This window comes from Vulpes lagopus, chromosome 1 (genome assembly GCF_018345385.1).
Source record: "Vulpes lagopus strain Blue_001 chromosome 1, ASM1834538v1, whole genome shotgun sequence".
Lineage (NCBI taxonomy): Eukaryota > Metazoa > Chordata > Mammalia > Carnivora > Canidae > Vulpes > Vulpes lagopus.
Window position 1 is genome coordinate 65,644,421 of NC_054824.1, and position 15,833 is coordinate 65,660,253.

The window sequence follows — 15,833 nt, forward strand, 5'->3', positions numbered from 1 at the left end:
AACCTTCAAGAGTGTTTTGGGGCACAGTATAACCCAGTGAAGAAATATGCTCAGAATATCCATGGATCTCTTCTTGGATGGTTTCTACTATTTCCCTGAGGCAAGCAGAAATGCTAAGGCCTGGAGGAGAGTGGGGAGGAATTCCAATAGGTATGGAGGGAATCCTTGAAATGCTAGTCCTACTATGACAATCTTAGAAGCAGGGGGAATCTCTTTTTTCCCCCCTTATTCTCTTGTTTTCACTTTTACACATTTTCTTTCTGCCTTTTATGCTTCCTTTTCTGTACCCCTCCCTTGTCCTCTTTTCTTTCCTGATGGAATAGAGGCTTATTAATTGGTTCATATTATTCCTTTGACAGTAATAAAGGTAGAAATTCAAATTCATTACCTGGCTGGATTGTCTAGTTTTCATTTTTTAGATGATCAGTTAAGCAATAATAGGATTCTTTTTTAATCTGAAAAATTACTGAAAAGACAGGGAAAAAAAAAAGTCAAATCACCCATAATCCCATCCCCAATTTTATATTTAATTTATAAAGTAACAAATGGCAGTCCTTCCCTCCCAGCCCTCTAATCACATTTCCCAGAGACAACCTCTGTTAACAGTATAAGATGAATTTCCCCCAATTTTTCTCAATGTAAATAGATATATCTGTATATACCTATGTAGGTACACATATAAGTACATGGTATATACTTTTTCCCATGCAACACATACAGGTCTGCAACTTGACTAATATACTATATCCTGGTTATCTTTCTAAGACTGTATATTTTGAGCTACTTAATCTCTGTAATGGCTGCACAGAAGTGTATCTCACAGTTTCTTAACTATGTTTCTGTTGATGGACATTTAAGATTTTCATTCAGTGTTTCCATTTTTTCACTCTATATTCTTATACATGTATCTTTACTTTGCTGTGTATCTTTACTTTGCTGTATTTTTTCTCTAGAATTGAGTCCTGACAGTGAGATTACTGAGTTGAAGGACATGCCCATTTTAGATTTGAATAGAAATTACTTAAATTACTTTGCCTAAAGGGGTGCCTATTTATAGACTCAAAGCAGTGCATGGGAGAACCTGTTATTTCATTGCTTTTGCAGCACTGAATAGTTAACAGGATTTTTAATTTCTGCCAGTCTGACAGGGGAGAATGGCACCTGATTGTGTGTAATTGTTTTTATCTGATTATGTTTTTTCCTACAGAGTTTTACTTTTTAAACAGCCTTATTGACCTTTAATATGTTTATATGGATTTTGCAAGAGCTCTTTCATCTTTCTATTTAATGAATGTCTATTACCTATTTGAATTCTCAGGATATTTCATCAGCCCAATTGTTTATAGAATTAATCCAAAATAGTTTATAAACCATTTCTTTTTCTTTAGAGAATTATTTAAATGATTACTGTGCATTTCTTTACCTGAATCTTTGTGTCATTAAACAAATTTATGTTTGCATAATGCTGATAACCATGATTTCATAATATTGTAGCAAATCTTATTTGAGGTTTTCCTCATGCATTTCTTCTCTGATGTGTAGAGCATTACTGTATGGTGGAATGAGAGAATCACAACCTGAAGCAGAAATCCCTCTCCAAGACACCACTGCAGAAGCATTCACAATGCTGCTTAAATACATCTACACTGGGCGGGCAACGCTGACAGATGAGAAGGAGGAGGTGTTGCTGGACTTTTTGAGCCTGGCTCATAAATATGGATTTCCAGAGCTGGAGGATTCTACCTCTGAGTATCTCTGCACCATACTTAACATTCAGAATGTCTGCATGACTTTTGATGTTGCCAGCCTCTACTCACTTCCCAAGTTAACTTGCATGTGCTGCATGTTTATGGACAGAAATGCTCAGGAGGTGCTCTCAAGTGAAGGCTTCCTTTCCCTTTCTAAGGTGTGTCATCATCTGCAAGTACAGGCATGCATCATGTTATTTAGATCTGTGCAGTAGGAGAAGAGCCATAGACTAAAAATTAAAAAATAAAAATCCTTGATCTGGAAGGGGTCATCTGTCTAGCTATCTGCCTCCAGCTACTAAGACTCTATGTAGATCATATAAGAGAGAGGTAAATTGGTTCTATGTCTAAAAGAGGCTGTGCTGCAGAGTGGGTGTTTTCAAAGTGATGACTGTCAGGTTTTTTTGTGGTGTTGCGTACTATTTTTTCATTTTGTATTTCTCCCACAGAGAGGTGCAACTAATAATTTGTTATTATGAGAGAGAAAATTCATACAGGAGATTTCCTGTGTCATTGGCCCTACCAATACCTCAAATCAGAGCTAGGGCAACAAGGGAGAAAAAGGAACTTATACGAGAGGATGTCATTTTAAGTTATCCTCTCCCACCCACCCCCACCACCCCCACTGCTGCCAGCTGGCTCAAAAATAAACTCTTTTCCTTAGATCTCTCTCTGAACTCTGGTCTCTTCTTTCCCTTTTTGTGTTTCTCCTAGGACCTGAATATTTCAAATGAAAAAAACCTATTTGAAAAGCTACATATTTTGGCTTGAGTGTAAACCATGATTTTTACTATCCTACTTAATTTTTTGGAAGCAAGTGTCTTTGAGGGTTGCACCAGTGTTACTGGAGATGAGTCTAGAAATCTGAGAATCAAAAATATGGGAGTGCAATAATATTGTGAAACAAAAGATTTCGAATTTTAAATACTGAATGTATCCTACTGACTTATAAATTTAAACTCTCCTGAAGAACCTGCATGGAATGACAGCTCCTTATGTTGCCATTTTTCTTCTTGTTTTATTGAAGATAGGTGCAGATATGTTAGAAAGACTAGACATTTGATGTAGTGGTACAAGATGCCCATGGCTATTCATGGAGCCCTGGTGGGCAAGAGAGTATATGGCACAAAGATTAAAGAAAGAAGATGGTCAAAGAGTTGTTGAGATATAAGTGATACTTGCAGTTCTGTGAGGTTTTGCTGATTGATTGGATATATGGCTGAGCTCCATAATAAATGGATTTTTTTTTTATCCTTTTCAGACAGCACTTTTAAACATCGTATTAAGAGATTCATTTGCAGCTCCTGAGAAAGATATTTTTCTAGCCTTGTTAAATTGGTGTAAGCACAATTCAAAGGAGAATCATGCTGAAATCATGCAGGCTGTGCGTTTGCCTCTGATGAGCCTCACTGAACTGCTGAACGTTGTGAGGCCTTCAGGACTGTTGTCTCCTGATGCTATTCTGGATGCTATTAAAGTTCGATCAGAGAGCCGGGATATGGACCTCAATTACAGAGGCATGCTCAGTAAGTACCTGTTTACCCTAATCTCAGGAAAAGTTTTCTCCCTCGCCTGACAGTCTCAGCTACAAAATGAGCTACAAAACTCTAGTTGCAGGTGTATGTGATATGTGTGGGTCTAAGAACATAGAGTTCTGCTTCCTCTTGTTTTCCTCTTAATTCCCTCAGAGACCGTTGAGTCTTCATAGACCCCAACATCGGTATTTCTTGCCAGGTCTAGACAGATTTATTTATTTTAAATGTTTTTTTTTTAATTTTTATTTATTTATGATAGTCACACAGGGAGAGAGAGAGAGAGAGAGAGAGAGAGAAAGAGGCAGAGACACAGGCAGAGGGAGAAGCAGGCTCCATGCACCGGGAGCCTGACGTGGGATTCGATTCCGGGTTTCCAGGATCGCGCCCTGGGCCAAAGGCAAGCGCCAAACCGCTGTGCCACCCAGGGATCCCTAGACAGATTTATTCAGCTGTGTCCTAGAATATCAGAAATAGACACTCTGCTGAAAAGCTTCTTCTCATGCTAAGACCTTTCCTGCCTTCCTCCATCAAATTAGCCTTGAGTCCATGCTCTGTTCCTATTCCGTGTACTGTGAACGTGGAGATTCTAAATGATAGTAATAGCTACCACTTGTGTTACATATCCAACACTTACGTGATTGTTCTTATTGATAAAAACAATGGCAGTTAGGAAGTATTTATAAAGTGTTTGTATTATCAGTTAACAGTTCTACATGATCACTTAATTCTCACAACAACTTATTTTTACAATGAGGAAACTGAATCACAGAGAGATTACACAGAAAGATTCTGAGCAGAGAAGCAGACCTTTGTAGCTAGGCTGTGTAATGAACCACCACACTACACTGCATAAATACAAAATACAGTCTCCTCTGATCCTTTTAATATACTTGTGGAAATAAGACCTACTCCCGTGAAAAGTTAAGTAGGACCATGTTTAAGGTGAGCACATGCTATGAATTTCGAAAGAGGATACAGCTTGGAAGAACTGAGGGAGATTTCATGGAGATCAGGAAGCCTGAGGTGAATCCTGGCCTTAGATATGAGGGTCTTCAGGGTGGAGTGTGTTTCAAGGGGAGGACTGGTTGCGTTTGACAGACAAGGTAGTGCGTTCAAAGGCCTGGGAACAGAAGAAGTGGATGAGAGCAGAGGGGCTCGCCTTGATAAACAATGTATATAAAGGTCAGCTCAGGCAAAATTGTGGAAGTCTTCTAACCAGCTTGGGATTTTGCTGATGCACAATGAGAAGCTGATTTTCAAAAGTGAGAGATGTGTGAGTCTGATGATGGTCTTGAAAGTTTGATCTATGGTGCTATGCTTGATGATTTGGAATAAGGAAAACTGGTTTGGGGAGACCAGTGAGGAGGGTGTTTGATCTGCACAAAGTTGATATAACCGTAAACTAGATTGGCAGTAGGGAAAAGGGAAAGTACATATGTATAAGGGAGATATTATTCTGAAAATTAGATCTTGATGATTTATGGGATTTAAATTTAAGAATTAAGTTTAGGAGGAAGTTACCTTATTTTTTCAAATCCAAGAAACCGGAAGTTCTCAAGTGCCATCGTTTTATTTTCCACTAAGAAAGGAAACAGTATTGCCAGTTAAATCATAACACACCATCATGTCTATATCCCAGTTTCAGAAATGTTAAAATTTGAAAAAAATATGTATCTTAGAATTAATGAAATGTAGTAGTTCTGAAGATGCTGAGCTTAATTTAAGACTGAGTTTGAGGGTTTCTGGAACATCTAAGTACTAAGTCCTGTCTCATGTTAGTCATTTCCCTGAGTCATCTTTTCCTTGACCATGCTCAGACATTCTCTTAAATACTGATTGATCGTAAGTAGGTGTCCTTAGTCTGGATTTCTCTTCTGACTCATCAGATTTAGATTTCTTTTCTTTCTTTTTTTTTTTTTTTTTTTTAAGATTTTATTTATTTATTCACGAGAGACACACAGAGAGAGAGAGGCAGAGACACAGGCAGAGAGAGAAAGCAGGCTTCATGCAGGGAGCCCAATGTGGCACTCGATCCCAGGTGTCCAGGATCATGCCCTGGGCTAAAGGCAGGTGCCAAACCGCTGAGTTACCCAGGCATCCCTAGATTTCTTTTCTTTTCTTTTTTTTTCTTTTTCCCTAGATTTCTTTTCCAAGCATTTCCTCACTCCTGCAAAAATATCCCAAGCCTATCCCTGTAACGAATTTAGTTATAGGGCCCTGCCAACACCTCAAATCAAAGCTAGGGCAACAAGGGAGAAAAAGGAACTTATATGAGAGGATCAGACAATGATGACTTAGAAATTCTAAAATACAATTTTACTCATCTTGTTACTTCTCCCCCTCCACAGTCCCACTCTTTATCCAAGACTACCCTCAACTAGGACCCCTCTCTAGCACCTCCGATCTCCTCCCAGACCTCTCTCGAGCTGTTCCCTCTAGCTGCCATATTATTTCTCTACTGCTTTTCATTCTAATTCACACACTGGATGGTCAATGCATTGTATTTACTATCTTTTCAAACCAATGCCTAACTCCCTGTTTACCCAAGCTTCTGCTCAGACAACTCACCAACCGACCATAATTTATATGCCAAAGTTTTCTCTCAGTCCTCATTTTCTGATCTTTCAGCATCCTTAGATACCAGTGACCTCCTTCTCTGTATAGAAGTTCTCTCCTCAGTTGGCTTCTATAACCCTTCTTTTCACTGGATATAGAAGAAAAAGTATTGGTTTTGGAACTAAAGAAGTTTGACCTCAAATCCTGAATGAGTCACTTGCTGGTTGTGTGACTTGATATTAAGTTCCATAAGGAATTATACTTTTAGTCCTACTAAAAAGTCCCCATCAAGTTTCCTAATATTTTATGAGAATTTAAATAATGTATGCAAATAATGTCTGTAAACTCAATCTAGGAAACCATTGTTATCATTATTTGTGTTCTTCCTCACCTCTGTCAGTCTGTAGGAATTACTGCATTGGTCATAGAAGCATGTATGTGAATTAGAATGAAAGGCAGTAGAGAAATACTATGACAACTAGAGGGAACAGCTCGAGAGAGGTCTGGGAGGAGATCAGAGGTGCTAGAGAGGGGTCCTAGTTGAGGGTAGTCTTGGATAAAGAGTGGGACAGTGGAGGGGGGAGAAGTAACAAGATGAGTAATACAATTTTAGAATTTCTAAGTCATCATTGTCTGATCCTCTCATATAAGTTCCTTTTTCTCCCTTGTTGCCCTAGCTTTGATTTGAGGTGTTGGTAGGGCCCTATAAATGAATTTGTTACAGGGATAGGCTTGGGACACTTTTGCAGGACTGAGGAGATGCTTTGGACACTTTACATAGTTGGTGGTAGCTTAGAATTGACCAGCTGGTCAATGTAGGTGTCAGACTTGGGTTATAATGAAGCCATGAGACTACTGTGAAAGGGAGTACTCAACAAGCTGAGGCACGCTCAGTTCTGGATGATATATTTACATAATTATTACTTATAAATGTTAAATTTTTCATTTGGGATAAATCAGTGGGATCTTGAGGAAGAAATTATACAGATATTTGGGAATCTTTAACTTCTAAACTTGAGAAATGATTAAACAACAGGCTGGTTTTCTGACTTTTTACCTATATGGATAGCAAAATCAGCAATATTAACACCAAGGATGCATATCACTTTCCTATAAGCTCCTTAAAAAATAGGTTATTCTCTAAATAAATGTTATCCAAATATACCATTATTTTCTTTTATTACATTTCTTCACTGTTAAGAAAACGTAGTCTAAAACTTTAGAAGTTGAGGCGCCTGGGTGGCTTAGTCGATGAATGTCTGCCTTCCCCTCAGGTCATGATCTCAGGGTCCTGGGATTGAGCCCTGCATTCAGCTCTAGCTCCCTGCTCAGGCGGGTCTACTTTACCCTCTCCCTCTGGCCCTTCCTCTCCCCCTGCTCATGCTTGCTCGCTCGATCCCCCCCTCCTTCCTTCCCTCCCCCCCCGTCTCACAAATAAATAAATAAAATCTTAAAAAAATAAAATTTCAGAAGTCTTCCTAGACTGTTCTGGAAGGATAGTTATGCTTATTTTGAAACTGTTGACCAAATTTGTTTGTTCTCCCCTGGGTATAGCTTCTATGTCTTTGGGACTTTTCATGAACTGTGGAGAGGTTCTCTCCTGGACTGGGGACTGCACAGATACTAATGCTTTTTCTTTTGAGTTGACTGGTATTGGTTACTGGAGGTTCAATTCTCAGAGCTGCATATCCTGAGGATTTTAACCAAATTACAACAATTTTTCTCCTCCTTAAAAAAAGGGGGGACCCAAAGGATATATTTTTTAAGGATTTTATTTATTCATGAGAGACACCAAGAAAGAGGCAGAGACACAGGCAGAGGGAGAAGCAGGCTCCCTGTGGGGAGCCTAATGCATAACTCAGTCCCAGGATCCCAGGATCAAGCCCTGAGCAGAAGGCAGCTGAACTGCAGAGCCACCCAGGCACCCCCCCCCCCAAAGGATATTTTTAACTTAACAGTTATGATTAGTCTTTCTGGGGAGATGGTTTTGGCTAGTTTTGTACACACACCTGGGGAAAGGAATTATCTCTTAATGAAATTATTTTTTTTCCTTAGAATATTTTAACTACCTGCACTCAAACCATTCCCTTAATGCTTAGTTTGTCATAACTATTGAGGTATTATTTCTGCCTTGAAGGTGGTTTTTTTGATCAGACTGGATTATACTTATTTTGTGTGTCTCAGATTTTATTTTACTTTATATTTTTAAAAGATTTTATTTATTTATTCATGAGAGACACAGAGAGAGAGGCAGAGAAATAGGCAGAGGTAGAATCAGGCTCCCTGTGGGAAGCCTGATGTCGAACTTGATCCCGTACCCCAGGATCACGCCCTGAGCCAAAGACAGATGCTCAACCCCTGAGCCACCCAGATGACTTGTGCGTGTCTAAGATTCTAGACTTTAGGAAAGAGGACCATAATTATTATTGAGGAAATAATAATAAGAGGAAATCACAATTTATTATTTCTTCATGTTTATAGCAGGGAGCATATCACAACTTCCATTCTCAAGATTTCACTTTTTAAAACATTTTATTTATTTATTTGAGAGAGAGAGAAGAAGGAAAAGCCAATGGAAGGGCAGAGGGAGAGAGAGTCTCAAGCAGACTTACTGCTGAGCATGGAGCCCAGTGTAGGGCTTGAGCTCGGGACCTGAGTCAAAGCCAAGTCAGCTACTCAACCGACTGAGCCACCCAGCTACCCCTGAAACTTTTAATACTTTAAAACTTTTTGACTTATATTTTATCTCTCCAACTACAGTTTATAGTATCTTCATTGGTAAACTAGAGGCTTCACAAGGAATCCCTCCTGAGTATTCCTCAGTGGAGGCATTTTATGTCCGATATGTACTTGTCTATATGAGATGATGAGCTGCTGGAGGCTGAGTCCACTGCAGTCCAGCACACAGAAGACAGCGTAGGAGTTTTCTATTCTTTAAATAATAAATAGGATGAAGGTTCCATTCAGCTCTTAGAAGTTTTCATTCTGTGATCTTTATAAGTAACTTGCCTAAAGTTACTGAGTGAAATCAATGCCTGAGCTGGAACCAAAGTGCTGATCTGACTCATGAGGCCAGTGCTCTTCAGTAGAGTCTCCTGCCTGGAATATTTTCTGTTTCTGTTTTGTGTTTGGTGTGTTTGAGCACCAGTACTGTTAAATGTGGAGAGGAAGCCTGTGGAGAGTGGAGATAATGGGGAGAGTTGGAAGACAGGAGTGTCAAGGAAGCCACTTGTAATGCGGTGTTTGTTGGAAGGGAGCAGCCACACGTTTTTCGGGGAAGTCAGGTTGGGGAGTACAAAATGATTTTGGGTACAGAATTAGGTAAAGAGATTGCAGTGGGCAGAGAACTGAGTATGGCTCCAAATGTTACCCATCATGAGTGGACAGCTATCTCAGCCTAGATGGTAATCTTAGGCTGAGATAGTTCAGTAAAGATAGTTCAGTAAAGAACTACTAGAAAGTTCAGTAAAGGATAATTAAGAACATAACACAATTAAAGAAAAACTCAAGATAATTAGCCTAGCAGCACTCAGATTTTGGCCCTGTTTCACTAGCTGCAGGTCTTATTCATTTTCTTTGTTTTTCTAATAATTGGCTTGTTTCTGCCTAGCTGTGGAACTTCAAAGCTTAATTTTTTTCATGTTTGTAAAATGCATCCAAAATTACAAACGTAAGGAAAACTTTTGTTATCTGCTATGTTGTTTAATCCCTAATACCCTGTATTCTTTGAGAGCTCTTTTTCTCTACTGATAAAATTATAGATGGTAAGAATATTTGTGGTTTGAGGTATTTTACTATGACTTGAATTTTCTCATGATCACTTTTCTTCTTAAATTCTTCTTAAATGTAACTATAGGTTTTGCATATGCATGCAGACACACACACATGCACAAATACTTGGAGTTGGATTTTTATCCCATGAGACGCTCAGATTATGGTCACCATGAGAGAATTTCCACTTGTGTAAATGTTTCCCATTTTAAAGTAAAAGATACTTTCAGGGGATCTGTATCAAGAATAGTTAGAAAAGTTCTCAAGCACTCTTGAAATAAACTTCAAAAGAAGACTTTAGACTTGTAGCAATTTCATTTCTATTTTAGACTTTTAGTTATAGTCAACTGAAACCTTTGTGCCTAGTGTTTTATTCTGAGCTTGATAAATTTTAGAGATGAAGGAGCTTATATTTAGAGAAAATCAAAGGGTAGCAACACTTTCTAAATTCTGAAAGCTTGAGTTCCTCCCTTTTCGGCGTGGTCTTGACTAATGGTGTCAGAACTGTTGGAGGTGGTTCCAGTGGTCTTCAACAACAGGCTTCAGACCCCCACATTTTACACCCAGCAATAAAGGAACAGATCTCTTTTTACCAAGGGGTACACATTGTTGACACTGAAAAGTGCAAATTGGAAGTTTTTGTTTGCTTTATAAAGTGCTTCATCTCTAGATTGGAGGCTGCAGGAGGGCAGGACCCATTTCTGTTTCATTCTCTCAAGTATTCCTATGGTATCTGGTACAGATTGAATCCTCTGTAAATGGTTTTTGGCTGAATGCTTTATACTTACAGGGTACTGTAGCATGTATTATTTGTGGTACGATCTTTACAGTAATGCAGTGGGTGGGTTGGACACAGCATTATTTGTAGATGAGAAAACAGATTCTGATTCAAAGGCACTGAGGGGTCTCACTCAGGGCCAGTGGGTGGTGGAGCCCAAGTTCTCACTTTAAATACAACTTTGTTTGTTTTTATGCTATATCAGACTCTGTTTTTTTTAAATTTTTATTTATTTTATTATTTATGATAGTCACAGAGAGAGAGAGGGAGAGGCAGAGACACAGGCAGAGGGAGAAGCAGGCTCCATGCACCGGGAGCCCGACGTGGGATTTGATCCCGGGTCTCCAGGATCGTGCCCTGGGCCAAAGGCAGGCTCCAAACCACTGCACCACCCAGGGATCCCAATATATCAGACTCTGTTTTTTCCCTCTGAGTCTCAGGTCACCTTACAGGGAAGGGATTAGAGAGAGGGATAAATATGGTCTTCCCGTCAAAAATCCTTATGAGAGAGGTGGTAGGCAGGGCTCCTGGAGTCAGACTGCCAAGTTCTAATCATAGCTCTGTCACTGGCGGGCTCTGTGACCTTAGGAACCAAAGTCTGTCTGGCTTTTCTCTGCCCTTACTTCCCCATCTGTGAAATGGACACATAATGGTATTTCATGCAAAGAGTTATAAGGAGTGAATTAAAGGAATTAAGGTTTGTTAAATAAGTGAGAAATAAATATGAAGAATATGTACAATTACCATGAACTAATAGAACTCAGGAAGTTATAAACCTGTATGAAAAGCGCAGAAGAGGTTGAGCATGACTAGGTTTCATTTGCTTTTTTTTTTTCTGAGTTGCCTTAGCCTTTTGCAAGTTAAATAGTCCCACTCACCCCCCATTTGTCACCTGCATTATTGTCATCTTTGTTATCACTCTCTTTACCTGGCTTCATCTGAAAATTATATAAATATATATATATATAATTTTCAATGTAATATATTTTATTATTTTAATATAAAAATAATAATATAAAATATAAAATAATATTAAAATAATTATTTTAATTTAATATTTTATATTATATATATAATTTTATATATATATAGAGAGAGAGCACGAGCATGTGTGTGTGCAACCAGGGGTGCAGGAAAGAGAGAAAATCATAAGCAGGCTCTGTGGCCAGCACAGAACCTGATGTAGGGCTCAGTCTCACAACCCTGAGATCACAACCTGAGCCAAAATCAAAAGGCAGACACTTAATCAACTGAGCCACCCAGGCATCCCTGAAAAAAAATTTTTTTAAAACCACATTTTCAAAGAAATATATGGTGATGAGTTACCCCCTTTCCCTAAGAGCCTTATTATAGCTTGCACTGTTCCCTATTCAGATCACATAGTCAAGATGTATATGTACTGTGAGAATTCAGCATTTATTTATAGTCTGTAAACTTGCTTAGTTCTCTTATTATTGTGTGTTTTTTAGTATATAACTTTGTAATCATACTGATAAATTATTTTTTAGAGCTTACTATGTGCTTTGCAAGTATCATCTCATTTAACCCTTCCAACAAATAAGCGAAAACACATGGGGCTAGGGATTGCCCTCTTGAGAGACTAAAGTTCAGAGAAGATAATTTCCCCAAAGTGGTTTGCCTGGTTAAAGGTGTCGCCACTATTTCAACTCTGACTCTGAAGATCAAGCTCTTCACATCTGCTAAAGCTGCCGCCTGTCCCTCCACGGGGAGTGTCAGTTAGAACGTTGGCACCTAGAGGACAGGCTCCTGATCTGTGAAGCAAGCTTTGCAAGGAGGACTTCAGAGTTCCAGGAACAATTGACACTTAATAAATCTAGTGTGGGAAGGGGGAGGAGGTTTAATTAGAACCATAACATTGATTTTGATGACAGACTGAGTTTTCAGTTGTAAAAATGCTCAAGTGAAGTAAAAATACACCTTTTACACAAATTGTTTTTCAGCTAGATTAACTTCTTGAGTATTATCTGTGTATGGTCCGTGTCCAGCAACTCTAGTATATGTATTGTAATGTGTCTTATGTTGCTTTATCAGAGATCTTTTTTTTTAAATAAATTTATTTTTTATTGGTGTTCAATTTACCAACATACAGAATAACGCCGAGTGCTCACCCCGTCAAGTGCCCCCCTCAGTGCCCATCACCCATTCACCCCCACCCCCCGCCCTCCTCCCCTTCCACCACCCCTAGTTCGTTTCCCAGAGTTAGAAGTCTTTATGTTCTGTCTCCCTTTCTGATATTTCCCACACATTTCTTCTCCCTTCCCTTATATTTCCTTTCATTATTATTTATATTCCCCAAATGAATGAGACCATATAATGTTTGTCCTTCTCCAATTGACTTACTTCACTTAGCATAATACCTTCCAGTTCCATCCCCGTCGAAGCAAATGGTGGGTATTTATCGTTTCTAATGGCTGAGTAATATTCCATTGTATACATAAACCACATCTTTATCCATTCATCTTTCGATGGACACCGAGGCTCCTTCCACAGTTTGGCTATTGTGGACATTGCTGTTATAAACATTGGGGTGCAGGTGTCCTGGCGTTTCATTACATCTGTTTCTTTGGGGCAAATCCCCAACAGTGCAATTGCTGGGTCTTAGTGCAGGTCTATTTTTAACTCTGAGAAACCTCCACACAGTTTTCCAGAGTGGCTGCACCAATTCACATTCCCACCAACAGTGTAAGAGGGTTCCCTTTTCTCCGCATCCTCTACAACATTTGTGGTTTCCTGCCTGGTTAATTTTCCCCATTCTCACTGGTGTGAGGTGGTATCTCATTGTGGTTTTGATTTGTATTTCCCTGATGGCAAGGGATGCAGAGCATTATCTCATGTGCATGTTGGCCATGTCCATGTTTTCCTCTGTGAGATTTCTCTTCATGTCTTTTGCCCATTTCATGATTGGATTGTTTCTTTGGTGTTGAGTTTAATAAGTTCTTTATAGATCTTGGAAACTAGCCCTTTATCTGATACGTCATTTGCAAATATCTTCTCCCATTCTGTAGGTTGTCTGTTAGTTTTGCTGACTGTATCCTTTGCTGTGCAAAAGCTTCTTATCTTGATGAAGTCCCAATAGTTCATTTTTGCTTTTGTTTCTTTTGCCTTTGTGGATGTATCTTGCAAGAAGTTACTGTGGCTGAGTTCAAAAAGGGTGTTGCCTGTGTTTTCCTCTAAGATTTTGATGGAATCTTGTCTCACATTTAGATCTTTGATCCATTTTGAGTTTATCTTTGCGTATGGTGCAAGAGAGTGGTCTAGTTTCATTCTTCTGCATGTGAATGTCCAATTTTCCCAGCACCATTTATTGAAGAGACTGTCTTTCTTCCAATGGATAGTCTTTCCTCCTTTATCGAATATTAGTTGACCATAAAGTTCAGGGTCCACTTCTGGGTTCTCTATTCTGTTCCATTGATCTATGTGTCTGTTTTTGTGCCAGTACCACACTGTCTTGATGACCACAGCTTTGTAGTACAACCTGAAATCCGCCATTGTGATGCCCCCAGATACGATTTTCTTTTTTAAAATTCCCCTGGCTATTCGGGGTCTTTTCTGATTCCACACAAATCTTAAAATAATTTGTTCTAACTCTCTGAAGAAAGTCCATGGTATTTTGATAGGGATTGCATTAAACGTGTAAATTGCCCTGGGTAACATTGACATTTTCCCGATATTAATTCTGCCAATCCATGAGCATGGAATATTTTTCCATCTCTTTGTGTCTTCCTCAATTTCTTTCAGAAGTGTTCTATAGTTTTTAGGGTATAGATCCTTTACCTCTTTGGTTAGGTTTATTCCTAGGTATCTTATGCTTTTGGGTGCAATTGTAAATGGGATTGACTCCTTAATTTCTCTTTCTTCAGGCTCATTGTTAGTGTCTAGAAATGCCACTGGTTTCTGGGCATTGATTTTTGTATCCTGCCACGCTACCAAATTGCTGTATGAGTTCTAGCAATCTTGGGGTGGAGGCTTTTGGGTTTTCTATGTAGAGTATCATGTCATCGGCGAAGAGGGAGAGTTTGACTTCTTCTTTGCCAATTTGAATGCCTTTAATGTCTTTTTGTTGTCTGATTGCTGAGGCTAGGACTTCCAGTACTATGTTGAATAGCAGTGGTGAAAGTGGACATCCCTGTCTTGTTCCTGATCTTAGGGGAAAGGCTCCCAATGATTCCCCATTGAGAATGATATTTGCTGTGGGCTTTTCATAGACGGCTTTTAAGATGTTGAGGAATGTTCCCTCTATCCCTACACTCTGAAGAGTTTTGATCAGGAACGGATGCTGTATTTTGTCAAATGCTTTCTCTGCATCCGATGAGAGGATCAAATGGTTCTTGGTTTTTCTCTTGCTGATATGATGAATCACATTGATTGTTTTACGAGTGTTGAACCAGCCTTGTGTCCCGGGGATAAATCCTACTTGGTAATGGTGAATAATTTTCTTAATGTGTTGTTGGATCCTATTGGCTAGTATCTTGTTGAGAATTTTTGCATCCATGTTCATCAGGGATATTGGTCTGTAATTCTCATTTTTGGTGGGGTCTTTGTCTGGTTTTGGAATTAAGGTGATGCTGGCCTCATAGAACGAATTCGGAAGTACTCCATCTCTTTCTATCTTTCCAAACAGCTTTAGTAGAATAGGTATGGTTTCTTCTTTAAACATTTGATAGAATTCCCCTGGGAAGCCATCTGGCCCTGGACTTTTGTGTCTTGGGAGGTTTTTGATGACTGCTTCAATTTCCTCCCTGGTTATTGGCCTGTTCAGGTTTTCTATTTCTTCCTGCTCCAGTTTTGGTAGTTTGTGGCTTTCCAGGAATGCGTCCATTTCTTCTAGATTGCCTAATTTATTGGCGTACAGCTGCTCATAATATGTTTTTAAAATCGTTTGTATTTCCTTGGTGTTGGTAGTGATCTCTCCTTTCTTATTCATGATTTTATTAATTTGAGTCTTCTCTCTCTTCTTTTTAATAAGGCTGGCTAATGGTTTATCTATCTTATTAATTCTTTCAAAGAACCAACTCCTGGTTCTGTTGATATGTTCCACAGTTCTTCTGGTCTCGTTTTCATTGAGTTCTGCTCGAATCTTTATTAACTCTCTTCTTCTGCTGGATGTAGGATCTATTTGCTGTTTTTTCTCTAGCTCCTTTATGTGTAAGGTTAGCTTTTGTATTTGAGTTCTTTCCAGTTTTTGAATGGCTGCTTGTATTGCGATGTATTTCCCCCTCAGGACTGCTTTTGCTGCATCCCAAAGATTTTGAACGCTCGTATCTTCATTCTCATTAGTTTCCATGAATCTTTTTAATTCTTCCTTAATTTCATGGTTGACACTTTCATCTTTTAGCAGGATAGTCGTTAACCTCCACATGTTTGAGGTCCTTCCAAACTTCTTGTTGTGTTTTAGTTCTAATTTCAAGGCATTATGGTCTGAGA

At 39.0% G+C, this 15,833-nt stretch overlaps 1 protein-coding gene across 4 annotated transcripts in view; it reads left to right on the top strand.

Moving 5' to 3' along the window:
- BTBD9 (BTB domain containing 9) overlaps positions 1 to 15,833 on the top strand; it is a 416,542-nt gene that overhangs the window by 46,370 nt on the left and 354,339 nt on the right. For all 4 annotated transcript variants that reach the window (XR_005987172.1, XM_041750949.1, XM_041750950.1 and 1 more), the window contains 2 exons: positions 1,543 to 1,906; positions 3,010 to 3,274. Coding sequence is in view for 3 of the 4 variants with exons in the window: in XM_041750949.1 (XP_041606883.1) it covers positions 1,543 to 1,906; positions 3,010 to 3,274 (629 nt within the window). In the remaining variant the exon portion in view is untranslated. The remainder of the gene's footprint in view (positions 1 to 1,542; positions 1,907 to 3,009; positions 3,275 to 15,833) is intronic.